Source organism: Desmodus rotundus, chromosome 3, assembly GCF_022682495.2.
Source record: "Desmodus rotundus isolate HL8 chromosome 3, HLdesRot8A.1, whole genome shotgun sequence".
In the NCBI taxonomy this organism is placed as follows: Eukaryota; Metazoa; Chordata; class Mammalia; order Chiroptera; family Phyllostomidae; genus Desmodus; species Desmodus rotundus.
Genome location: NC_071389.1, coordinates 181,313,948 through 181,340,884, shown reverse-complemented (window position 1 = coordinate 181,340,884; position 26,937 = coordinate 181,313,948). Strand labels below are relative to the sequence as shown.

Genomic DNA, 26,937 nt, shown 5'->3' with positions numbered 1-26,937 from the left:
CCTGCTTGTCCCCAGAGACCCCCACCACCTGACACTCACGTGGGTGGGTTTATTGCATTTTAAGTCTTCTGGAGCCTCTGATGTGTTTTCTTTTGCTTTCCCAATCCATTTAGAATTTCCTGAGGAACAAGGACACTCTAAAGGCATAGAGGGTCATGGTCTGAGCAAGAACACTGGGGTCAGACTCCACATGACCTCAGGCCTGTTATTTACCTCTCTGTGCCTCAGTCTTCTCATCTTTAAAATGGGAGTGTTAAGACTGCCTACAATTCAGGGGTGTCAAACTCATTTTCACTGGGCGCCACATCAACCTTGCGGTTGCCTTCAAAGGGCCGAATGTAATTTTAGGACTGTATAGATGTAACTACTCCTTAACTAGGGCCAAGGAGCTTGGCGCTGCAGCCAGGTAGAAACAAGGTGCCGGGCCGGATAAAACAAGGTGGAGGGCCGGATTCGGCCTGCAGGCCTTGTGTTTGCCACCTGTGACCTACATTATTGAGGCTGTTTTGAAGATTAAAAATGCTAATATACATACATAAAGTGCTTAGAACAGTGCTTGGCACAGGGTGTGTGTGTGTGTGTGTGTGTGTGTGTGATGAACACACATGCACTCACGTGCACCACTATTAACCATGGGCCTGGACAAGTTTCTAAAGCTCTTCAGGCTTCCCAAGGGCAGAATGCAAGATGACCGATCTCCAGCACTACAGGGAACATTATGTGGGACAATGTATGTACAGTGTCCACCGCCGGAAGGGACATGGCAGGTGCTCAATAAAAACCAGGTGCGTCTCCCCACCCCCTCCTCTTGTTCACTTCCCCGTCCCCACATCAGCAGCATCTGGGCGGCAACACGGAGGAGGAGCAGGGTATCAGCAATCTTTGAAGGACTCACAAACAGAGCCATTTCATAAGAATGGACGACTTTGATTTAACACAATTATCATTTTTCAAGTACCTACAATAGGCCCAACCCTGTAACTAGAGGAGGTTCAACAGAGAGTAACGGATGAGTTGCACAGCTCCACACACAATCAGCACTTTGCACATGGTTTTGGGGAAGAGGGGGCCGTGGTAGGGGGCTGGAGTTAGAGGGTGGTGCTGATAAATAAACAAGCTGATGGCATCTTGATTATTCCACCTAGAAGCCTGGTGTCAGCCCTGCCTCCTCCACTCTGCCCCAAGCTAGAACAATTTCCCACAGCCAGAATACCAATAAGACCCCCTTCCCAGGCCAAGCCTGACCCGTGCCTGTCAGTCATGATAAGACCCTGTGGCTTTCTGGAGCACTAGACATCCTGCTACCCAATGTGTGGGCTCAGAAACTCACCCTTTCAAAGGCACAGTATATCCCTGTGTCCTGACCCAAGGAGGAAGCTGCTGTGGTCTGAACGTTATATCCCTCCAAAAGTCATGTTGCCCAGTGTGATGGTATCAGGAGGTGGGGCCTCTGGTAGGAGCTTACCCAGGAGTGTGGAGCCCTCATGAATGAGCTTAGTGCTCTTATAAAACAGGCTCCAGAAGGACCCCTAGCCCATTCCTCCCTGTGAGGACACATTGAGAAGTCTGCAACCGGAGGAGGGCCCTCACCCAACCCTGCTGGCACCCTACCCTCAAACTGCCAGTCTCCAGAGCTGTGAGAAATGAAATTCTGTTGTTTATGAGCCACTCCACCTGTGGTATTTTGTTGTAGCAGCCCAAACAGACAGGACAGAAGCACACCTTGAGCTCTTCTGCTTCCTGACTCTTGCTGCCTGGCTTCCCGTGATAGCCTGTCCTGTTGGCCTGGATGCCCATGCTGTTACTTGTGTCTGACCCTGGGTACCAGATCTTTCCCTGTAACCCCCACCTTGACCCCTTCAGGAGTGAACAGATCATTGGGAATGAACACAGTCCTTGTCCTACCCATTCATTGGGATCCACATAAACTTTAATTACTGGTGCTTGCTGAGCTGGGCAGCACACTCTACAGTGAGCCTTGGCCGCCTAGGCCCCAAAACTCGGCTCATTTCCTTAGCAACCCGTCTCAGCACCACAGCACCCCATAGTGACTTCAGCTCGGTCCCTGTGCCACCAGTGCTGTGTAGCCCTAGGTTATAGCAGGTCTTGTACCCAAGCCTATGAGTACTGTTATTATAGCTGCCAGGAAGATAATTACTGTCTTTATCCACCATCACTGAGTCCATCACTCTCAAGGCATTTAACAAATTCTGTCTTTTGTCATAATTGTTTGTGGCAAGAATGAACCTCAGAGAGGCCTGACGCCTGGGTGCACTGAGGGATGCTCCCAGGAAAGCAGTTGTCCATCACCCAGCCTTTCAGGAAACACTTGGGAACGTGTTGGGGTTGTTTACACCAGCTGTTTGCACCTGGTGAGCAGAGCATGTATTCACAGCCTCCTCATCAATCAGAAGATCTGGGGCAGAGAGCCAGACGGGTATTAAACCTAGCGTGAGAATGGCAAAGGAAGCCCCTCGGCCTGGCAGAATCCTCATTCCATTGGGTGGCATAATCCACAGCTCTATGTCCCTGTGGAGGCCCAGGGGACTCCGAAACCATCCCTTTGCCTGCAGGTATGCTGGTCATCCCCTGCTCTGCACATCCATCTCCGGTAGTGTGTACGCTCTTTGCCATGAAGGAGAGTCAAGTCTTCCAATATCTCTGTTGCACCTTTTGGTGACTGTTCCATTGTGACAACTTTGCATTTGCCTGTCCATTGCAATATTTCCTCAATCCTTTTGTAAGCAGGCAGAATTGAAATAATGCGTACATAAATGCTCATCATGGACTCTCCTGAGACTTACAGGATGCCTAGCCTATGGACATTTCTTGAAAAGAATTTTTGGAGTGCATGAATGGAAAGGGAGATGATTTTGCCAATGATTTCATCATCAAACTTATGCTAAGATCTGCCATGAGGCAGGCACTGTGTGGGAAATAAACAGTAAGTCGCTGTTCTCCAGGACTTTGTAGTCTGGTTGCAGCAAGTAGCAGAGACCTTTCCAGTTCACAGAATATCCACTCACATCCACATATATTCCAGTGTCTTCATAATTAGGCGGGTCCTCAACAGTGTGCCGTGACAGATGGAAGTGATGATGGAAGTGATGGACGACACTTCCAGACTGAAGTGTTTCACGGCCTCTGTGTGACTCCCCCCCACCACCCCTGCTCTCTCTCTCCCTAACATTGTGTCCATGTGGACTCCATCAGTCTGGATCCTTGGGGGACTGTGTGAAGCAGAGACCCTGGCTTGTCACACTACACATGTAGTGTGAGCAAGAACAAATAAACAACTTCACATCATGCAACTGAGGTCTTCAGATGCACTCATGATGCTAGCACAGCCTCATCCATTCTAATACTGGGAAACACACAAACACAGGGACGATACTGGGCAGTACATGGTCACTTCCAGTGAGCAGAGTAGATGACACACTCCAAGCTGACTCCTGCCTTGCTGCTTTACAAGCCACCAAGTCTGACAGATTGTGTCCCCTCTGCTCTTGCGTTTGCTGTCAGATCGCTGCATGGTTGGTGCCCTCCTGTTGTTCAGGTCTCACCTATAATGCTCCTACTTCGACAGGACTTTCCTGACCCCCTGATCCAAAGTACACAGCCCCAACAGCGATCACATCTTCCTGTTTTGCTTGCTTGCCCTCTGTGAGATGTTCTTGTCTACTGTCCCTCTTTCTCTCACCACAGTATTGTCCAAGAAGAGCAGGGACCGTGTCTCTCTTGTTTACAGCCATGCTTCCAGAATTGGGCCTGGTACAAAGTAGGCACTCGATCAACATCAGGGATGAATGAACAGACGAATGATCTGTGGCCCAGGACTTCAGAAGTGGGTGGGAGGAAATTCACTGAGGGCTGAGTGTCCAGAAAAGAATTTATCGGAAGGCAGGCCTTGAGAGGCCCTTTAGAAAGGGTCACTGGGGGTCGTTACAGTGGTTACAGCAGCCTGAGCAAGCATGGGGGGCAACACACAGGCAGGTGGTCTGGGGTGACTGTGAGTTGAGTGGGTTCACTGGGGTGGGGAGGACAGTGGGAAGAAGGTGGTTGAGAGCTTCAAATGTTAGTTTATATCTGACCTAAGGGCAAAAGGAAGCTCTCTGCGGGGGCTGAATGGGCCTGATACCCACCAATTCACTGTTTGAGAAAGGCTGACTGGGTGGGGATTTCTGAGGTAGAGGTCCATAGAAAAGAAGCTGAACGAACACAGGGCACAGTCATTAGGCTCATTAGGCTGTGACAACAGTCCAGATAGGGGTGATAATCTGGACAGGAAGGAGGAAAATGATAAAGGAGGGATAGATTAAACTTGATCGGGAAGAGGCTCCTCTCTGCCCAATGCCACATGGCTGGGTGTGGGAGGGACAAGGAGCCTGGTCTGGAACTAACAGGTTCTTCCCAGTGGACTCTCCCATTCAGTGGTCCTTCCACTGCCCAGCAGCACCTGTCTGAGCCCCTGGGGACGTCCAGTCTAAGACAGACAAGAGCAACAATCCAGGATAATGCCTGCGTGGGTTCCTGAGTGAAGATGCAACACACCACTTCACTCCAGACAGAAAGAAACTGACATAAAAATAGCACAAAAGACACTTGTATTTTAGACATAGAATCTGAGTTTGAACCTTCCTATACTGAGGATTAATACTTCCCCTGCTGACCACACATCGTTTTTGTGAAGATGAAATCGGATACAGATTTTTATTTGGGGGTGTTTAAAAACAATTTATGGGTATTGCTATCACAAAGAACAAACTATACTCGCTAGAATTTCATCTCCTTCCCAGTGCACAGACTTTCTTGGGAAGAACTGGGCATTGGTTCAGCAGCCTGAAGGGGCCGGGACTTCCGGGGGGAGGGAGTGCTATTAGAAGCAGTGGATGCAGCTTCACAGTATGGGAACTGCTCTGTGGCCCAAAGCAAACAGATGCCCAGCCTTGTACATAGGAGGTGCTCACTAAACACTTGCTAATGAGTTTTTAATAGTCAACCCCTCCATTTCTGTTCCGTCTTCACTACTCTCTGGAGCCGTGTAAGAAAAGTGAAATAAAGTAATGCCAATGGGCAGCAGGAAGACATTTCTACATCCCTCATTCCCTGCTCCTCTCTTCCCTGCTCCCTGTCTACGCTCTCAGTAATCTCCTTTACATCAGACCTTCCAGCCCCTCTCCCCACTGGCATCCTACATCCCTGCCAAGTAATTCTGCAAACACACGGCTCCCATCACATCACACCCTTCGAGAGATCCTCAGTGGTGTTGGGAGCTATTGAGTCAGGAGCTGCTGAGGCGACATTTCTTTCCGCTGCTGGTGTTTCTTCCACGTGGAAGGAGTGTGATCAGTTGTGATATCCTGCCTCATCTCTGCCACCTCACTCATTTCTTCTCTTGGGTGACAGAAAGGGGGGTAGCTTATCTCAGTAGTCTGTCTGGAAGGTGACGGTGGCATTCCTTGCCTGCCCACTCCTCTGCCCTTCCTTTGGGGAGCAAAGGGCCTGCAGGAAGCAGGCCCTCTTGGTGCCCCCTCTACCTCTGTCCTAAGACTTCCAGGACTTCCCTGTTCACTGTTGCCCACCATGGGGAGGGTAGATCTGCAATCCAGTTTTAGGAAGCCTATTGGGCACTTCTACGAAGATGCTTCCTCCAGTGTAGCCTTTTCAGCTTTAAAGGTGATACCCTGGCTTTTGTCTCTATCTGCCTTTGCTTTATTTCTCAGCTAGTTCAGGACTCAGGCCAGGATGGTGGACACTTTTCATTAGATGCTCCTTTGAACTCCTGGAAATACTTTTCCATTGTCTATAAAAATAAGCAGAGTCCTCAGCTTGGCATTTAAGGTCTCCCACCAAAAAAGAAGGTATCATCAACTGCCTGGGCCTAGTTCCCCACTGTGCTGTGCCCGGGACATGCCACAGACACTAGAGCAGCCGCCCTCTGGGCTCCAGTGGCATCCTGGGAATCCTTCATGTTTTCCCTCTTCCGATGCTAAGCTCTGCTCCTTCGGCTCCCTGGTACTAGGCCCACCAAAATTCTACCCACCTGCCCATCATATAAGCTGAGGCACAGGCCCCTTCTCTGTGTGTCTTTCTTGACCCCGGGGGATCTGATCTCCCTCTTCAGTGCCGGATTTCTTGCTCTGTCTCCTCTGCCAGGAACTTTCTCCTCCTGCCCACTCCCTCCTCCCCCTGCACATGCCTATCGGACCACCACTTATCTCCGAGCTCTCCGACTGGAGGCCTTTACCTCCGAGCCTCCCTTGAGCCCTGAGGAGTGTTGGCTGGTCCTCCTAAGTGCTTCCATAGAACCCTGTATACCACTAAATATGCGGAAGTAAAATGCTCTGCCTACTTGTCTCAAGAAGTTTATGAAGGCATATAGATAACACTTACAATTATGCGCAAGCTAAAGAGAGCAGAAGTGCCACTCCGGATGGTAAATTGCCTACATCCACATAGAAACCAAAGGTAAATGCTCCCTGTGAACAGAGTCCCAGCCGGGGAAAGGCACGGAACGAGTAACTGGAATTAGTGAAGCCTTTCCGGAATTCTCTGGTCCTCCAGGGAAGGCTCTCTCAAAGAGGGGGTTATCCTACTTAGTGTCTAGCTTCTAACTGGTCAGTGAATTAAAGACATCATATCATTAATTCAACTTCCCGGAGGTGAATAGGAGGCCGAGACTCCTACTCCCTGGATTCAGTGGGGTTAGGGGGTACATCCAGGCCACCCAGAATAAATCCAACAAGGAAAGGGTCTCGGCTCTCAGCCCTCCCCCACCTAATAAGCACAAATGCCAAAAAGTGGTGTTCGGGCAACAGCAGGTTGCAGCTCAAATGACACGTCTGAATATTGAGGCCACTGCATTTTTCTCACTGGCTTGAAGCTTGGGAAGTCTGATATGCCTCTTTGAAGTCTGCTTGGTGCACAGGGAATGTGTGGATTTTCTGAGGCCTCTGACAATGTGGGAATAGATAAGACCCTCTCGGGCTCAAGTATCAAGAGGCTTTCTCAACTTTATAAACGTTGCTGGGAAAATGAGGAGAGCTAAAACTCTGAGATTTTTAACAGGAAGCATTGAACCTGGCTGGCTTCTAAGTTAGGCTAAAAAGAATAGACCCATGGATTATTCTTAGGGAAGAGTGAGGCAATCGACCTGGGCTGGAGAACAATTTCTGCCTGGGAGAGCCCTTGGTAGGCCCTGCCAGCACATGACCACTGTACTCCCTCATTTCTCCAATTTAAACACATTGCACAAAGCATCTTGTTCCCGTTCCTTTTCTCATGTTGGGCCATTACCACCAAAAGTGTTACCCACAGTGAACTGCCCTGTTCAGGGGACCTAGGGCAAACAGGGGATGTGGTGGCACAGTACCGATTTGGGTGAGCCACTTGGCCACGGCACCGTAGATCTCATCCAGGATGAGGATGACCACAAGGTTGATGATGACTGCCGTTGCTGTCACGGTCACTCGGACATTGGAGCGTGTGTCCTTGTTGAGAGACAGAGCAGCTGCAACTGTGATACGGTACACAATGACCGCAAAGACGATTGAGAAGGTCAGGGCAATCTGCAGAGGAAAAACAGCAAGAGTCACACATCCGCAGACAATTATTGAGCCCCCGTTATTTGCTCAGCCAACAGTACTACGGGCTACGGCAGGTATTCTTAATCTGGAGTCCATTGGTGGGCAACAAGGGAACTGCCAACACTCTAAACTCATGGAAATTCTGAGTATCGATGCACGTTTCAGGAGAGAATGTCTCCCATTTTTATCAGATTCCAAATGGCCTGTAACACACACTAAGAACTAGGAACAGAAATGCTGGATACTACGGTGTGTACGATACACATGATGTGATTGCTTTTGTGAGAGAGCTTTCAATTTACTATGGAGAAAAGACGAATTCCTGTTAAACCACAGCCAATAATACCTGAGAATGTATTAAGTGCTAAATGAAGACTATAGCTGTTAAAGGGACTGAGAATACAGAGGAGCAAGTAGATCTGAGTGCTCAGGGAATAGTTTGTGGAGCGATGGGATTTAAACTGGGACTCAATGAAAAGAAAGAGTGAGCCATTGAAGGTGATTGAGCTGAGAAGGGGTGAGTGAGAGCTTGATGGGGTGGGTGCGAGAAGGTTGACCAAAGAAGAGAGAGAAAACAGGAGTGAGATTTTCACACTGTCAGTCCCCAGGGTGAACAAAAGGTCACACTAATTTCTCTACCAGGCAATCTGAAATGGAGAACACAGATTCATCACTTGGTGCTGAAATCTCTCACTGCTATGTTTAAAAGGAAAGTCTAGCAGCCACTTGCCTTCGAAGGGCCCCCCATACCTCCTTCTAGAACCTAAGAATAATAAGGCATTTTCCCAGAGGCATTTTCCCTCTTCTCTCACATCACAGCCCAGGGCCAGGCATTTCCATGAGGCACAAATGTCAGGAGAAGAAAGGGCCCTGAAAGAGCCTCCCAGCTGGGGCAGAGGGAAGAAAGAGAGCAGCCAGGTGTTTAACCTGCTCAGAGAAAAATTCTAATTTGTTCCAGCCAAGCGAAGTCTTCTTTCTTAAGATTCTTTTTGCAAAGGAGGCTGTTCAGGTCATATTTCCTCTGGGGGCAGGGGGCAGAGGGCTAAATAGAAAACATGGGGAGAGAAAGGAACAGGTATAAAGGTTCCTTCTAAAGAAACAAGCTTTTCTGGGCTGTCCATTCTCTCCATAAAAAGGAGGGGCAGGGAGGGAGCTCAGGCTTAGGCTTGCAAGCGGTACAACTGACACTCTGGTGGGTTGTGGATGGGGAATGGGTTGCAGATGTGTCTGAGGGACGGATGCCTTCAGACCTCTGGGGGCGGGATACCTGGAGGTTCTGAGGCCTGGGGTATGCTGGTGGCAGCCTCAGCAGTTTATCCCTTTGTGCTTTACAAATATTAGTGTTTACCCTGCAGGCCATAGTGTGAAAAAGGAGCCGTCACTAAGGAAGAGAGGATGGCGTTCTTCTCTGGGAAGAGGGAGGGTGTGTATGTGTACACGTGTGTGCACCCACAAATGTGTATGTCCGGGTGGAGGAGAGGTTGGATGGGAAAATCACTCTGTGGGAGGCCCCTCTTCTGATGCGGGGCGGGGGTGGGGGCGGGTGGGCGGGAGCAGCAGAAACCCTAGGCTCTAGGACTAGAGAGGAATGACTACCATGTAAGTGGGAAAACCAGGACGAGACATCGCTGCTCTCCAACAATGTCGACATTTTCACTTCCCGTTCCTCTGGGATTGTCACTGCCAGACAGTAAGGGCCTGGAAAACATGGTGTGAGATTCTTTTCCCCCGAAATCACTTTTGCAGTGAAGGCCAGTGATGGAAGTAATGATGAGGCGGGGGCGGCCAGGGCATCGCAGAGTATGTGAGTGCGAGTGCGCGTATTTGGGGTTGGAGTTGGGGGAATGACTGGGGGAAAAACAACAATGGCAAAAACATCCTTTGCTTTGGAGTCTGGGGGTGGTGCATGGAGAAAAGAGTGGGCAGGAGATCAACTTCTATCTTCCTTCTCTAAGAGGCCCAGCTGCTAAACTGGGGAAGGAAGAAAGCTCTTCCTGGCTACACAGAGTGTGATCCCCAGGACCTGCTCCATCAGCTGGGAGCTTGATGCAGGATCTCAAGCACAACTCCAGACCTACTGATGCAGAATCAGCACTCTAACAAGATTCCTATGCAAGTTCTAGAGGAACTGCTGTCCTCCTGTGGGAAATCCCTTCTTCCCACCCTCTCTACCCGCCCAGCCCCACCTCCAACATGTCCCTCCCCAGCCCTCTGATGCTGTTCTTTGCAGTCTTAACTTCTCTGCTCTTGATTTTCCAACCCATTTGCAGGTTTTGAACCTCCCCTTCAGTGTTTCCCACCAGCAGCTCAAGAATCACAGTTTTCAAACTGGAAGAACTTGGACAGTACCAGCCCAGTCCATGCCCATTTTGCAGATGAAGAAATAGGCGTGAAAGCGGATTTGTTCGAGGTCACAAGGCATGGAGCACCACCCTGGTCTCCTGGATCACAGTAGGAATTAAAAGAATTTTAGCATTTAGGGACCATCTACGTTTAGCCTTTGATCTCACATATAAGAAACTGAGGCTCAAGAAACAGCAATGTGATTGGTCCCAGGTCCAGAGGGTACGTGGTAGAGCTGATGTACTAATGGTAATGACATCATCAACAACAGCTGATCCATTTGTATCCTCTCTATGTCATTATTCAACGCATATCTTCACTAGCACTAATCCTTATAATTACCACAGAAGACATGCCTTTTGTAGATGCAATTCAGCAATGTCCAGGATTTGAACCCTGGTCTATGGCTACAAAGTCTACAACCCCATCCTGACATTAGAACCCACATATTCTGGCACTGAATCCAGTAGTATTTTCATGACTTTGGCTGCATTATTGATTTTGTTGATTAAATTCAATAAATATTTTCTGACCACTTATTGCGCAAAGCACTGTGCTGGGTATATTGCATGTTTGTGATCAGCCTCCCCCAAGTAGGGCAAAAGCGGGGCTTGGTCTTGTGCTGCATTCTGTGCCTCCTGCCATTTCACAGAGGTGCCTCGGGCATAGAATATGTTTGGTAAAGATGTGCTGATCCCCTGCACATGGTCACATTATCATGGTTCCTGTGGTTTTTTGGTCTTTTTAATCCCATAATTTACTTCTGGGCACAGCCAAATTGCAATGGAAGCCAGGCTACAAAGACCATAGCCCTATCTGACACTCTAAGAGAGATGGGGAGGAGAGCAGGTCTGATCCCTACACTCCAGGACTTGCATTCTGAAGCAAAGTTGAGAAACCATTGCACACTAACAACTGTTGAGCCTAGTAGCAGCTGGACAGAGTCACAGGCCTCACTTCATGAGCTTCTGGTATGCTCTGAGCAGAGAGCAGGGGGATTAGTGAGAGGAAACTCCACAGAAGCAGCTTTGGGGCTGTTTTCTATGGGAAAGTCTTAGAAGGAGTGAGTAGAAATGCACAGACAGAAGCAACCTCTGGGATAAGAAACTAGTGGGAGAGTGCCTAGTCTAGGGCATGGCACGCAATAGTAGCTCAATTTTTAAAGTACACACACTAATAACTTTATCATTGACATAATAAGTTGTCTCTGGCATCTTGTTCATTTATTTTCTCATTCACTCTTTCATAAAAGATGTCTTGAGTACCTACTATGTGCCAGTCACCATTTTAGGTGTCAGTGATATATTGGTGAACAAAGATACAAACTTCTTGGATTTTGATCCTCTAATGGGGAATGATAGGCAATAAACTAATAAATAGGTAAGATATATAGTATACCTGGTGTGATAAACACTATGGAAACAAATAAAGCAGAACAGGGTTATGGGGAAAGTTTGTAATTTAAAATAGGGCGGTCAGGAAAGGCCTGGGTGAGAAGGTGACATTTCAGCAAGGACCTAATTGAGCAAAGGGAGAGTTGGAGTGGGACGTGGGTGGTGGAGAGGAGGAGGGCCAGCCCTGTAGTATAAAGGTGTTGGCTCTACATCTCATGAGATATGAAAACTTTAGAGGGTTTGGAGCAGAGGAGTGTCATTGTTGGACCTAGATTTTACAAAGATCAGTAGAGGGACAGTGTAAAGGCAGGAGGATCAGTTAGGAGGCCCTGCAATAATCCAGGTAATGAAGGAGGTTTTCTGATGGGTAGCTCCCAAAATACAAGTGTAGGTGACTGTCTTGGGCATGGGAGGAGGGCTCAGGCACCTAGCTCTACAGGAAGGATGCACACTGCCTGTGATAATCCCCTTCCGTATAAAAAGAAAAACAAAAGAGGATCAATTCAAACAGAAAAGGAACTTTAGCTAGACATACTGGGTTGGAGAAGAAAGAAAAAGTCTATCTTTGTCCATCCAGGTCTCTATCATGGTGGGGAAGATGGGCACAGCACGTGACATTTCTTGGCTCTTGTCATCCTATGAAAAACAGCCCCAGCTGATCTGGCAGACTGACATCCCTAAAACCATCCTCATGGCCAAGGTCCTGAAATCTTCTGCCAAGGCCTAGTCACAGGGGATGGAGGAGGGAAAGATATTTCACACTCCAGTTTGTTGCCCAAGTTTCGTAACAAAAAACTCTTCTATAAACACCTCCCTGATGGCTTGATCTCGTGCTCCGCACATTGTTCCAGGGCAATTTCCTGGTCCTCTCGTGTGATGGCCCAGGCTGTGAATCCACAGTGGTGATTGCCCATGGCCACTTCTCAGGGATATGTTTCCCTCTTTCTCCCTGTTCTACTTGGAACATAATTTTCTCTGCAGTCCCATAAATGGGAAATGGGGTTGGTTTAGTTCTATCATCTTTATTCTATGAATGTAGTCCTTCAGAGTTCCAATTTAATTAGGGGAGGATTTCCTGTTAGAATCCCCACTTTGAGCCAGCCATTCCCCTGATTTCTACTCTCCCTGTCCCCATGAAACCATCAAAACCAAAGCTGTTGGTCAAGATGGGAAAATATCCTCAAGGTAAAGGCACCTCTCATTTTCCCTTAGAGCTTAGCCTCACAATTCTGTCAGCCATTCGAGGCTTTAACAAGATTGAGACATATATTTATCCAATGTTAGTTTTCTGTTATGTTCAGCAAGGTGGGATGTATAAGCATCCTAACCTATCACTACTCAAGATAGAAATGTTTTACTTAACTATTTTCTTATTTATGTATGTATTTGTTATCTGTAAAGTCCTTGAGGGAGGGATTATTTTGTTTTATTTTCTGCTCTACCCCCAAGGCCTAAGAATAGCGTCAAGCACATAGTTGGCACCCATTAAATATTTCTTGAATGAATGAATAATCTCTGACAACAAGATGCATATTGTGGGAGGCTTTGAAGTGCTAAATTAAACTTTATATCATTCCAGTGCAACGCACTGCCATTCACCACATGTTGTCGAATGCATTCTACATGCTCTGCTCTCGTTCAGCAACGAGAAGATAACAAATGTAGACTTCGAAGTTCTGGCAAGGCACTCACCACCTCTGCAGTTCATCTGTGAAACAAATTGTTGAAGTAGATGCTTCCTTCACTTTACATTTCTGAGACTAGGACTTGGCTCCTGTCCTCAAGGGTCAGGATGGCAATAATAACCTCAGGCCAGGATCAGAGTCACCTGTGGCCAGTAGGTCCAGAAAATTATAATCATTTCAGTCCCCCCCCCCGTTTTTTTTTTTTGGAATAAACAAACTCTGCTCCACCCCACAACTAATGTGTAGTCCTGCTTAGGAATGCTGTAGGGATACAACTGCTTTGTAAAACAGCAGCTCCAGTTTGGAATACTGGAAGGAGCCTACCCATAAAGACAGGGCAGATGTCTTGGTGGCCCATGCTCAGTCCTCTGAGTTTCACCTTTTGTTATTTTCAGCAAGATGGGATGTTACAAATATCCTAAGATCTTGCTTCAGTTACTGTTGGCTCACTCATCCTGGCTCTCAAGACCAACCTGCTACCACTTTATTGATGTGACTCAAATATGAACATACACCCCTTCTTTACCTTCCCGGACACAGCTGAGACCATCTGGGCCTTTCAAACAGCCCTCTCAAACTCCCAGGGAGGACACAGAAACAAACACAACAACTACAGGAAAACTAAAGAATCAGCTTAGAAAGCCCAGGCTGGCTGCCTCCTGTGGCTGCCAGACTCTGTTCTAGTCCACAAATCATGAGAGACAACCAGGCTACGGCTTCAACAGGCTGCCACAATTCTGTAGCCATCTTACCTGACTCCTTCTTCCAAGGTCTTGGTTTGTCCCATTGTGGAAGGTACCATCTTACCACCAACCTACCCCATGTAGTTCCAACTTCGAATATCTGTGGTCAAGGCTGGGAAGATAGAACCCCCTTCTACCCTCTTCTTCCTAAGAAGACAGAAACTCCTTCAATAGCTACAGAAGGTCACTGACCCCTTCCAGTCTGGTGTTTTGTCTGAGAAAATCACCTTCCTTCTTCAGATGACTGATACCAGAAATGGCCTCACTATCAGATAAGGTCCTGTCCTTCTACACAGGGATTGTGCCTTCATCTATATTAGCCCCTCATTATTCCCGTAGCGTAAAAGAACAACACACCCACAGTGTTCACGTAGCAGGATCTGACAAGCATAAGTCATAGGCAGGTGTTCCCTGAAGGAAATTACCATGAACAAGATGGAGACGAAGTTTATCAGGTAACCTGGGAAACGATCTCTCCAGCTCAGTTTATCTTCATCATCATCCTGGGAAGCAACAGGAGAGTAGAGAAAATCAGAAGGCATAAATAATAGATAATCATTTTCTCTTAATTTGTATAAGCTTGCATATCATTAATTACTCATCATTCTATTAGGTATTTTTCTAGTCTCCAATGACTTACCTTCCATACTAACAACAGCTCTCCTAATTTTGTGATTTCTACATAGCCAGAATAAACTATGGCAAAAACAGGACAAGACTTGAGTTCAGTCTCATTCTGGGCTGAAGTTTTAAAAAGTTCAACCACTTATCAGTTGCACGATCTTGATTGTCTCTTAACTTTTCTGACTCTCTATTTTTTTTATCATAAGTGGGCACAATTGCAACCCTGGTCTTGCCTACCACACAGGATGGTTTTGTTTGCTTTGTTTTGGTGAGAAACATGTGAACATGGTAACGCAATGGACACAAGACACATACAACCCAACCACAGGGCAACATCCTAAAACAGACCATTCTTTCAATAAAACATCAACCCTAGGTCCTATTACATGTACAAATTACCCACAGTTTTTGTTCTTGAAAGAACCTTTATATGCTGTCATTTGTTCATCCCAAAATGACTGTGTTCTCTCCTGGTCACAGATGCAGACATTTCTAGCTTAACAGGTTAAGCCAATGCCTTGCAGTCAGTCAGTCTGGCTGGGAACCCTACCTTTCCCCCTCTTACTGAGTCCAGTGCACCCGGGCCGCCCTTCTGGGGCAACCGTACGTCTGACAGGAGTCCTTTGGCTTACTCGGACAACCCTCATGGGGTTGGGTGATGTCAACAAGGTATGTATGAAAGATAAAAATCTCTGCCAATTAACTGCCATGTGACTTTCGTCCAGGCACGTGCTCTCTCTGAGCTGCACTTCCATGAAATGAGGGTGATACAGGTTTGTTCTGAAGACCATTTGAAGCCATGTTTGTAAAGATGCCCTGAAAATGGCAAAGCACTCTGTGTTGGTGAGGTAGGATTCCTGCCTTTCTGCAATGTGTCTGAACCAAACTCAGCCTGTTACATGGCCCCTCCTCTAGTCTCTCTACTCTCCTAACCACTATTTCAGAACACACCTGGTTTGGCTCTAGCAACAGTGCCACCTAGCCTTTGAAAGCTTGTACTGTAGGCCAAGGGCCTTCTTGGCCTAAAATACTCTTCCTAAAAACCTTTGTGCGTCCACTGTGTGCAGACCTTGTTGGCAGGATTGGTGGGAGACAGAAGAAAGTAGATTTGACCACTGCCCCTGGGGACCTCACAGTCTAAGAAAGCAGAAGTGACACCCACATGCCAAAAGCTTCAGGAAGCACTTGCCAATGTGGGAGTGAAGATTATCTTGGGCATGAGCCTGTGTGATACTTGAGGAAAGAAATGATGTGTTTTTCTTACTGCATGTCTGGAGCTGAGTGCAGGGTTGAGCTGGCTTAATAAATGGGGGTGGACATGAGTGTTAAGGCTGAAGTCATTTAATAATTAGTACTTTCATTTACAGATGGTGTAAACAAGGGATACTCAGTTTTTCACAGGCCTCATGATAGAACCGGGGCTCTAAACTCCTAGCCCAGCAGACTTTCCATGCACAAATGAGAATAAGGTAACTGCAGGTTGTGACCACTCCGGATGAGTGACAGCATATAAATCTATTTCTATGAGGACTGGAATACTCATTCATATTCTCCTACATTAGGCCAACATCAAAAGGGAGTCACACTTCTTTCTTTTTCTTCAGTATTAATTCTTAGTTTTTTACTTCTACTAGTGATATTTGCCTGTAAGATTTTGATAAGGAAAACTGAAGATGGGCTGGTGGATAACAGCACTCGGTAGGGATTCTGCAAAGAAAAGAAGGGGTTCGTGGCAGGGCTCTTCCTGACATCTCCCTCATTGTAATGAAAGTGTTGCAAAGGGTATAAGCTCCTTCTTTCTCTCTGCTGCATAGAATTCCATTGTGTAAGGAACTGGAGAGCATTATGCTAAGTGAAATAAGCCAGACGGTGAGGGTCAAATACCATATGATCTCACCTTTAACTGGAACATAATAAATAGAAGAAAAAAGGAAACAAAATATAACCAGAGACATGGAAGTTAAGAACAATCTAACAATGGTCAGGGGGGAGTGGGGAGGGGACAGTGAGGAGAGGGGATTACAGGAACTACTATAAAGGACACATGGACAAAATCAAGGGCGAGGGTGGAGGTGGGGGAAGGAGGGGGGTTCAGCTGGGGTGAGGTGAAGGGATGGGGAGAAAAGGCACACAACTGTAATTGAATAACAATAAAAAATTTAAATTATAAATAAATAAATAAAGTGTTGATGATTCTTTGACTCTTTCTCTGCTCTCTGGCCTAGAGTAAAGAAGTTCTGCCTTAAAACCCAGCAAATCAAATGTGTTCTGAAATACCAGTGATGAGTAGAAAAGAAGGAACTCTGGCTCATAGGTCTCATGTTGCCAGTTCCTCTGTCAGGGGATTCCCAAGTGAGGAATAGTGCAAGGAGAGGTTAAAAAAAAAAAAAAAAAAAAAAAAAAAACCCTGTGCTTGGTCCGTGAGATGAAGGAAAGGGGTGAGAAACATCTGTCAGTAAGGGTGGACTGGGTTCGGAGTAACCCTCAGGGCTGAGTTGGACATTCCAGGAAGAAATAGGGGAAAGGGAAGTAGGAGCAAAGGAGCAGGAAATATGGCTCAAGATGACATGGGCTCAAATAAATAAGTACAACTGTAGAGGATGACTAATAATGCTGTGGAGGAATCAGGCTTCTGAGATGGTTTTGGTTAAGGTTTCCTGCCAAGTGGTTGTCCACCTTCTTCAGGCCAGGAACCAAGAAGGATGAGATGTCTTTGGACCAGTCTCTACCCTGCAGTGACAACTCCATCCTGAAGAATCAGTTTTGGTTCCGTTCCACTCAACAAACAAGGTCTGAGCACCTTGGAGGGCTGGGCTCTGTGCTGGATACTGGGGACAGAGTGAGGAGAAGACTCAGCCCTGGCCAGAAGGAGCTCAGAGACCACCACGGAAACAAAAGGGTTTCATTGCTAACCCTGGCGAGGAAGGTGGCATGACTAGTTTGCACAAAAATGAGACAACTAAAAAGCAATCGACTTGGTTGTCTTCTCAAAGCACCTATCTTAAAGAAAAAAATATTCATTTTGACATAGATGTTCTAGTGTTTGTTGATAAATCATCCCCTCTCATGTTTACATTGATGAGCCCTTTTTTCTGGAAGTCATAGTTTCCATCTCATACATTGAGGCACTATCCAAACACAAGAGGCCAAGAGAAACACAAAGATTACCAACTGACTTCCAAGCTCCCGAAGTTACTGGTAAAGATGACAGTGAGTACAGCAGATTTTACATATAATTACTGGTTCTGATGATAGAAGCTAGTTAAAAGTTTCCACTCACTGGCACATTAAAGATGTGAAGATTTTTCGCACCATGTCATTAATGTAACTACACTCTGCGTAATCATCCCATAGAAAGCCTGCGGGATAATGAAAAAAGAAGTAGCCTTGAGACCAGAACACCTGAGTTTAATTCTTGGCTCTAATATTAACTAATCAAGTAACCTTGGGAAATTTCCAGAGACTTAGTTTCCTCATCTGTAATTATATTCCTTATCTGTAAATGCATAAAATGATAAATTACCATGCCTTTTATATGAATTAGCCAACATATGGAGGGGGCCATGCTGGTGCACCTGCACACAGAGGTAGGTGAGAATTCGTAGTGCCTCTCTCTCCTTTTAAAACAGAGATGACAACACTTGTCCCACCTAAGTGACAGAGGTATTGTGCAGATCATGAGCGAATGCCTATGAGGGAGCTTTGCAAACTGTAAGGTGTCACACAAAAGCAAGGTCTAATCAGCTTCATGATTCTATCAGAAGCGGGTGATTAGGAAGCACTTAGCTAATGTCCCCCTTGTTAAGACATGAGCCTAGCTGTCATCTGTGCCTGTTTCTTTGTCTCTGCTGTCCTGTGTCTGTCCTTGGACTATGCCTCCTATTCCAAGTCTCCAATAGCAAGTGGCACAGTGATATTCACATTAAATCATGGAACTGCTCTTCTGAAAATATTTATATTCAGAATATATATTCTCTGGACTATCTTTGAAGTTTTTCTGTATATATGCACATACACACACACACACAATTCACACCCAGTTTTCCCTATTACATTGTATGGGTACATTTTTCACAATCAATGAACAAATATTGTAAGTTATTATTAATTAAAGTTCATACTTTATTTGTATTTTCTAAATTTTTACCCACTGGCCTTTTTCTGTTCCAGGATGCTATGCAAACATTACATTTAGTCATCATGTCTCCTTAGGCTCCTCCAGACTATATAGTTTCTCAGGCTTTCCTTGTTTTTCACAACCTTGACCGCTTTGAGGAGTACTAGTCAGATACATTGTAGAATGTTTCTCCATATGGGTTCGTCTGAAGTTTTGCCCATAACTAGACTGAAGTTGTAAGTTTGGGGGAGGAAGACCACAGAGGTAAAGTGCCATTTTCATCCCTTCCTATCAAGGATACAGGCTATAATATGACCTCTCAGTGATGATGTTAACCTTGATCGCTTGGTGGAGGTGGTGCTTTTGTCAGGTTTCCCTGCTGCACAGTTACTCTCTTTCTCCTGTCCATACTTTACTCTTCAGAAGGAAGCCACTATATGCAGCCCATATTTAGAGAGTGAGTAGTTATACTCTACCTCCTTGAGGGAGTAGTGTCTACAGATTCCCCTAAGACTTAATCCCAATTTTTATATTTTGGATTTGCTTAAAGCAGGGCTGTAGGGAAGAGATGCTCATGCATACCAGTGTTAAACCAATACAGACTGAAGATGAGAAGCACCTAGTAATTAGTAGGCATCCTGCTTGGGGCAGGACTGGACTTGGGAATGAAAGGAAGCAGGCTGTGGTCCTTTTTAGTTGGGAAATCCAACAAGAGGCAGGAATCTGAGCACTCTCATTATCACTAGTAGCTCTTCATCATCATCAGCCTCCACCACCTCCAACTAAAAACAAGCAGGTCAAGAATAGATAGGGTCAGACTGGTTTCTATTAAGATGTTCATACATTGTCTATGTTCCAGCAAATATTTTAGGGGCAGTGTCAAGGAGAGGGAAAAACAGTGGATGTGGAAATATAATAAAGAGGTAGAGACTGGAAATAAAACCTGTCTCTACCTCTTTATTAGCTGAGCAAGCTTGGGCATATTATCTAATTTATCCCTTCCCTTACATTCTCACCTCTACTGGGATGACTGGCAAACCTGCCTTACTAAGCACTCAATGACTATATGTGATAGTACTTAGAAACTTATCAGTTTTGTATAACTGGGAGTTATTATTACGACTCCTGTTCCTTCTACACAAGAAGCATTCATTAAACATCAACTGAATACTCAGCACTGTGCCTGAGCTATGCCCTGGGGATGTGCAGAAGAATAGCTCACATTCTTAGCCCTTAAGGAATGCCCTAACTACTAGAAGAAACTGAGAAAGATGAACACAAATTATGACATGATATGACACATGCCATGGGAACATGGAGGAGGGAGTGACTACCTGCCTAGGAGAATAAGGGATGACTTCATACATGAGGGGACACTTCACTTGTGACTAAAGGATAAGAGTTTTCTAGGATGAAAGAGGAATGAACATATTCCAGAGAAAACGCCATGCCCCAAAACACTGTGCTATCATGTCATTATAGCATTATCAAGTGATGCAGAGTAGCCAGAGGGTAGAGTGTTTGTTAGACGGCAGTAGAGTTTCTGGCAGGGTAAAGGTTAAATCGTCTGACCACCCTATCTCATTTGGAGATTGTCTCCACCCCCTCACCGACTGCCAGTCTCCACCTTCCCTTTGGATCTTACCCTCTCCTCAAGGACTTAACTCTTCCTTATCTTAAACTAGTGCTCTCACACTTGAGCGTGCATCTTCGAAATCATCTACAGAGCTTCTTACAACACACTTCTGGGCCCCAGCCTCAGCAGGTCTGGAGTGGGCCTGAGAATCTGCATTTTAACAAGTTTCTCAGGGAATGCTGGTGCTGGTGCTAGCGATGCTGCTGGTCCGGTGACCACATTTTGGTAACCACACTCAAACCATGTCCTTTCTGCTTTCTCCTTTCTTCCTTTATTGTCATTCTCCTATAAACAGATGGAACAATAAGAGCCACTACTTTTTAATTGCCTTAGATATCTCCCATTTAATTCTTGCAATAACCCTGGAAGTTACGATTATTATCCTCATTCTGTAGCTGGGGGAAGGAAGTGAGCTCCAGAAGATTAATACACTTGGCTACAAGCTAATAAGTTGCAGCTCTGGAATCAATGTAATCCTACATGATGCTGTCTCTCCAGGGTTCAGTCATCTAAAAAACAAGTGGACCAATGAGCAACCACAGCATAGGAAGGAAACCAGCAGATAGTAGTGCCACAAATGTCCAGGGAGGGACGTGTCAAGACGTGGACACAGGTTTGCTGGAGGAGAGATCAAGTAAGTTAATGGCAGCAAAGTATCCATTTGCATTTACCATTAAAGTTACCTGCAACCTGGAAGATAGTTTCAAAGGACTGATGGAAGCAAAACCAAGACTGCAGATGATGAGAAAGTAGGTGGGAGGTGAGAGGAGAGAGCTGCTGTAGTTTGCTTCCTTAAACGGTTGGAAGGAATAAAAGGTTGAAGCAGAGTTTAATACTAATACTTCCCCATGCAAGGCCCTCTTCCAGGCTAAAATCTTGGCTTTAATAATCATCCACCTGTTGAGGGCTCTCAGATCTTTATCTCCAGCTCAGAGGTCTCAGCTAAGCTCCGAACTCACTTGTCCAACTTCTTAGTGGACATCTCTAGTGGAATTTCCCAACTTCAAAATGTCCCAGAAGAAGGAATCATCTTACGCCTTAAACTTTCTTTTTCTTCTTTTACATTCTCTGACTCAGTGAACTGAACCACGACCTTTTGAGAAGACAGCCTGAAACTGAGGCATTCACTTGGGCTACTTGCTCCCACACACTCACCTCAATCAGCCTCCGGCCCTACAGAGCCTATCTCCTTAAACATTGTCCTAGTCTGCCACTCCTCCACTTTCTACTGCCGGTGCCCATGCCACAGTTCAGACCCTGCGCATCTCCAGCCTCATTTCCCTCCACTTCAACTGATGATTTTCTTGTCTTTACTCCTCACGAACTGTCAGTTCCAGGATTGCAGACACCATGTTTGATTCATCTCCGTGTATCTGGTGTTTAAGCACAGGGTCAGGCACATGGTATAAACTCAAACTGTCATTGCATGACAGATGGAAGGTGGTCCCGGACAGGGGCTTTATGGAAGAGTAAGATTGGCAGACTGACTTAAAACAGGGGTTAGATGGAAAGCTAAAGAAAAGTCTTGGTCCAGATTCAGTCGTGTCTGAGTAAGGGTCAACAGGGGTCAAAATGACAAGGAAACCCCAAGTTCAATTTGGGCGATGCTTCCTACAGCACAGATCCAGGGGCCATTCTTCCTGTTCCAAAGCCACCCAATCATCTAGTATGACCTCGATCTGCCATTCTGGTCCCACTCTCCCCTCAGACACAGCTGCTCAGTGCTCTCTGCTGGGCGAGCCTTCAAGACCTCCCACAAACAACACTCTAGGAACAGAGATCCTACCAATTTAACCATCTTCTCTCTCTCTTTAGTCCCCTCTCCTAAAATAGCTCCTCCTCCTTCATAGTCTTCATGGCCTGACCAGAAGCCTGAGGCCAGTATTGGACCGCATATCCCTCCCTTCACTGAGCCCAGGATCCCCCACAGCTTCTATCACCACCATGTAAGCCCCAGAATGGTCTTGGTCCTCACAGCTTGAGCACACACAGCTTCTCAGGCTGAGCCTCTAGGTCCTGCCCCTCAGCACTATGCACTTGCCCCTGACGACCCCCGAGTTATCTAGAGATAAAGACTTTTAGGAACAGAGCCCCAATCTAGGAGGATTGAGGCAGTCATGTGGCATAGCACCTAAGTCTACAGGCATGCCTGGAGCCCAGGGCAGAAGGCAGTATAATTTGTGGCTAAAATGGAAAACATTCTTTATTCTTCCCACTGCTCTATTTTCCCAGCAGACACACAAAAAACAGACTCTGGCTCCCTGTCTCCCACCCTGAGGTCCAGTCTGCTTACTTGGCTTCCTCTGGTTCACCAGACAGCTTGCTGCTTCGCCTTCTCTGTTTCCCAGGGGACCACCCTGGCCCTTCTGTGTTCCAGTACTGGGCTCAGCTTCTCTCCCTCCCTTACTCTAAACTAAACTGTTCTACTCTGTGCTCTTCCTGGATTCCAACTGCAGGCAGCCCCACCCCACTCACTAGTACTGCACGTCTAAATCCTTAATATATAACCTTACCTAGAACATCACACAAGGCCTTAAGCCAAATGACCATGGGCTTAGAATAAGAATTTAAACAGAATTTAAATCCTGTTCCATGGTCTCCAAGGCTTGACAAGATCTGGGATCTAGCTCCTTTCAAACTTCATTTCCTAACATTCTACCCCTTGCTTACTCCATTTCAGCCACACTGGCTTCTTTCCTGTTCGCCGAACACACCAAGCTGGTATCTGTTTCAAGACCTTTTGTAAGATTCCTCTCCTATCTCTACCCAGCTGGGCCTTCTTCTCACTCTGCTGTGCGTAGTTCTAGTATCACCTCCAGTGAGGTCTTTCCCAATGCCCTGGCCATGCCCTGGACCTTCTTATTCTCTATCACAACACATCCTGGAATTCATCTGCATGTGTGACTCAGGGGTAACCGTCAGTCTGGAAACAATAGCCCAGCTCATTGGGTAGAGCTCAGTGCTCATAAGGTTGGGATCGAGTATTTAGTCTCTGGCTGGGTCAAGTCTAGTTTCACCCAGGGAGAGTCCAGGAAACAATTTTGTGTCACTGTCTCAGGGTACACACCAGTGCCAGCACCTAAGGGGAAAGTGCAAAATGTTCATGGTAAACCTACAACACTTTAAGAAAAATAGTCAAGTGCATGTCTCATCAGCACACACCAATCAGGACAGCTTTGTGAATGGAAAATAATACAGGGAAGAGTGTTAGTCTGAGTAATAACCAGCTGTGTCCTGGCAAATCATGAAGACCTTTGGGACAGAGATCTTGCAGCCACACTGAACTCCTCCTAGTGTGTGTCCCTTTCACTCACATGTTATTTCTTAGTCTAACCTACAAGCCTCCAGCTTCAATGTGGGGTCTTTTCCTTATGTTCTATCCCATAGAATGTAGAACTGATCTGTAGTACATTTGTTTACAAACTTGAAGTTCTTTGTAAAATCCCTCCTTCCTCTTGCTTTCTTTAGGCCCAATACTCATAATTCCTATTCTTTCTACTAAACAAACATAGAAGAAAATCAGTGGTTCTATATTCCTGTTTATATCTATTCCCTCTGTACCATTATGATGCTCTAAGGGGTATCCACACCTTACTGTGCTGGGGTGGGTGGGGTGGGGGGCACTGGGAAGCAGGTCTCCGGCCTTGGAGAAAGGAAAGAAGAGTTGATGGCTCAGCCCTAGTAGGTGCTCAGGCCATGGAGAAGATAGTTGCTGCTGTGCAAAAGTGAGGTTGGAATGGCACAGACAGGGCAATGTCATAACTCCCACATCAGCCAATCATCCAAATCTCTTAGGTGACTTTTCAAAATATGCTGATTTCTGGCTCTGCCCCAGGTCTACTAAATCGGAATCCTCGCAGCGAAAGGATCTGTTTTTGCAAATGCTTCACAGGCAACACTGTGGATCAGCCAACTTGGGAAATACCATTCTACAAGACTCAGCCCTCTCTTAGTGTTTTTCCTCCAGGGCCTATATTCCTGTGGCTTGTCCCTGTGTGAACAGATATTCTGAGAGGTGCTCACAGGGTGGAAACAAGCTTGGAGACAATTCCCTCATGCACAGTGTCCACACAGAATTTTCGCCACATTAGCTGTACTGCTGGCCCAGCCCACTTGCCAACTGGCTCCCATCCACTCTCTTTCCCCTCCTCTTTCCCCCAACAGCAAGCTGATTGTAGGCCTAGAGCAGACACTGATCAAACTTGAGTCCAGGGATAAATTTCAGACCCGCTCAGTAGCTCGCAAAGTAAGAAGGGCAAGAACTGAAGGTGACTCACTGGCCTGGTTACTGACCTTGCTCAGGAGGTCAGCAGCTGAGGCACAGTTCAATTTTTCAAACCATTTATTTGATATGTCAGAGAAGGCCTAGACTGCATCTGATTATCTTAATTTATGCAGTTACCTTGAATTCTGTGAATGTATAGGGCTTTACAATGTCCCACTATGCACAGAGCACCATAACAGGCTCTTTATTGAGAAGGAGATGGTCACTGCCCTCCACTCAAAAACAAGAGTATCAGACGTTTTGATGTGAAAAATGGCATTTGAAAATATGTTGGTAACTTTTATTTAAACATTGTTCCCTTTGAAATATTTCATGTGCAAATGAATAAATAATGAATCTTGCCAACATCCATGTGTTCTGGTCAGAAGAGTAAGGTCACTTTGTTCATTGTTTTGTTAACAGTATCAGTCACTGCTGGCCTCCACCCAAGGATGGAGCCGTCCCTGTTACACCACGGTTAGACAATATACATCTAAAACAGTGTTTGTTTTTAACTAGGAGAAACAATTTGCAGCAACAGTAAACTGGTAAAAAGACACTGCAATTAACTCTCAACGTGGTCTTTTGTAACACTGGCTCCTTCAGCATGCGATGTTTGTTGGTTGGCTTGGCTTCAGATTTTGTTCGCTTACAGAGAACAGTGGTTTGTTGCCGTTCCTCTTCATTAAAAACAGGGGCCAGAACAAATGGGAAGGGACCCCGGCAAGGAAAACTGGGTAGGAGAAGCAAAAGCACTTCCTAGATCTTCTTCAAATCTGGGTCATGGTCAAGGGAGGCATCTTCCGTTAGGCTTCAGGAGAGTAGTCTCTCAAGCTGACCCTGGAACTTGCTCAGGCCACTGTAACACATACGGTTCAGTAATCCATTCTAAAATTAGTTAGTGACCTGACTGGTGTGGCTCAGTAGATTGAGCGCTGGCCTGCAAATCAAGGAGTTGCCAGTTGGATTCCCAGTCAGGGCACATGTCTTGGTTGCCAGCCAGGTCCCCAGTAGGGGGTGTGTGAGAGGCAACCACACATTGATGTGTCTCTCCCTCTTTTTCTCCCTCCCTTCCCCTCTCTCTAAAACTAAATAAATAAAATCTTTTAAATAAATAAATAAACAAACAAATAAATAAGATTAGTGAAATGATCCATAAAAGGGATCCTCCTTCCTGTGTGGACTATAGGTGAGGTGAGATTCTGTCCGGCCACTCATGTCTTTTCTTTGGGTTTGCCGAGCAAGAGTTGGCTCTGTCCTGCTGTGCTGAGAACATCCTGGACAAATGCAGAGAGAGGAGTGGAGCCAAAAAGAGGAAGAGAAATCCCTGAGGAGGAGGAAATGGAGGAGAAAGGGAGAGGATGGTTGCTCTGGCTGAATGTGTAGGTACTCTCTGCCAGGCTTTCTCCTTTGTTACAGTTGGCCCATGGGGCCCAGGACGAGGCTCTGAACTCAGAGGGCTACTGAGCAGAATAAGAACGTGCAGGTCCCAGCATGGAAGGGTGGATTGGGCCAACTCCACGAATGCAGTGCAGAACACACAGCAGCTGCTGTGTGTGACTACCCACCATGTCACATGGCGAGAAAGGGAAGACCTGGGGAGTCCAAACTCCTCCCCGCTGATGCTGATGGCAGAGCCCCCTGTGCTGCTGGAGCTCTCAGACCACAGCTCATCCCACTCTCCAGGCTCTGACCATGTCACCAGTTCTGCTGTCACTGCTGAGTTCAGAGGATTTATTTTTGACAATCGAGATGGGTTAAGATACATTAATAAAGTGATGGGGCCAGACCTGCCTCAACAATGGGGGAGAGGAACTGACAAGTCCTTCTACAATGATTTTATAGCATCTCCTGTGTGCCAGATCCTGTGCTGTGGCCTCTGTGCTCCAGGACTCGGTGTCATGAGAGAGACAGATGAGCAACAGTTACAGTGCAGGGAAGTGGTTGCTGTGGAAGCAAGGTAGACGAGCTCCTAATTTTTATGTCTTTGGAAAAGACTCAGGAAAACTCAGGCATGAGTCCTTGCATGCACATGTGCATGTGTGTGAGCATGAGTGTGTGCATACTCACACACACTCACAAACACATGGACTCATGCTTAATGGTCTGGGAGTGCCCCAGAACAACAACTACTTAGCGAAAGCAGTGGTCCAAGACTGATTGTTCTGTCCATCCATCCATCATTTAGTGCATGCTTACTATGTTACAGGCACTTTTCAAGATTCTTTACATATCTGACCTTATTTATCTCTCAAAATAACCATATGAGATAGGAATTATTAGTTTCATATTATACACGAGGAAATTAAGGCCAAAGAAGATTATTTATGTGACTAGAGTTACACTAGTAAGTGCTGAGCTGGAATTTTAATCCAGATCTAAATAATTCCAGCCCTCCCCCACACACACTTTAATTTTAATTCTCTTCTATGTTCTTTACACTGTGTTCCTCAGAAAACTGGATTTTCCAGGTATTCACAGATGTTCTACACGCGCCATCTCTCTTTCTTTTAGAAAGTCTAATATGCTAATACATATTAGAGGC

General features: G+C 46.1%; 1 protein-coding gene across 2 annotated transcripts in view; it reads right to left on the bottom strand.

Annotated features, from left to right (window-relative positions):
• The window catches only part of ANO2 (anoctamin 2), a 305,404-nt gene that overhangs the window by 61,171 nt on the left and 217,296 nt on the right, over positions 1 to 26,937 (bottom strand). For both annotated transcript variants that reach the window (XM_045187067.3, XM_045187068.3), the window contains 2 exons: positions 14,177 to 14,254; positions 7,373 to 7,568 (listed from right to left, as the gene is read on the bottom strand). In XM_045187067.3, the coding sequence (XP_045043002.2) occupies positions 7,373 to 7,568; positions 14,177 to 14,254 (274 nt within the window). The remainder of the gene's footprint in view (positions 1 to 7,372; positions 7,569 to 14,176; positions 14,255 to 26,937) is intronic.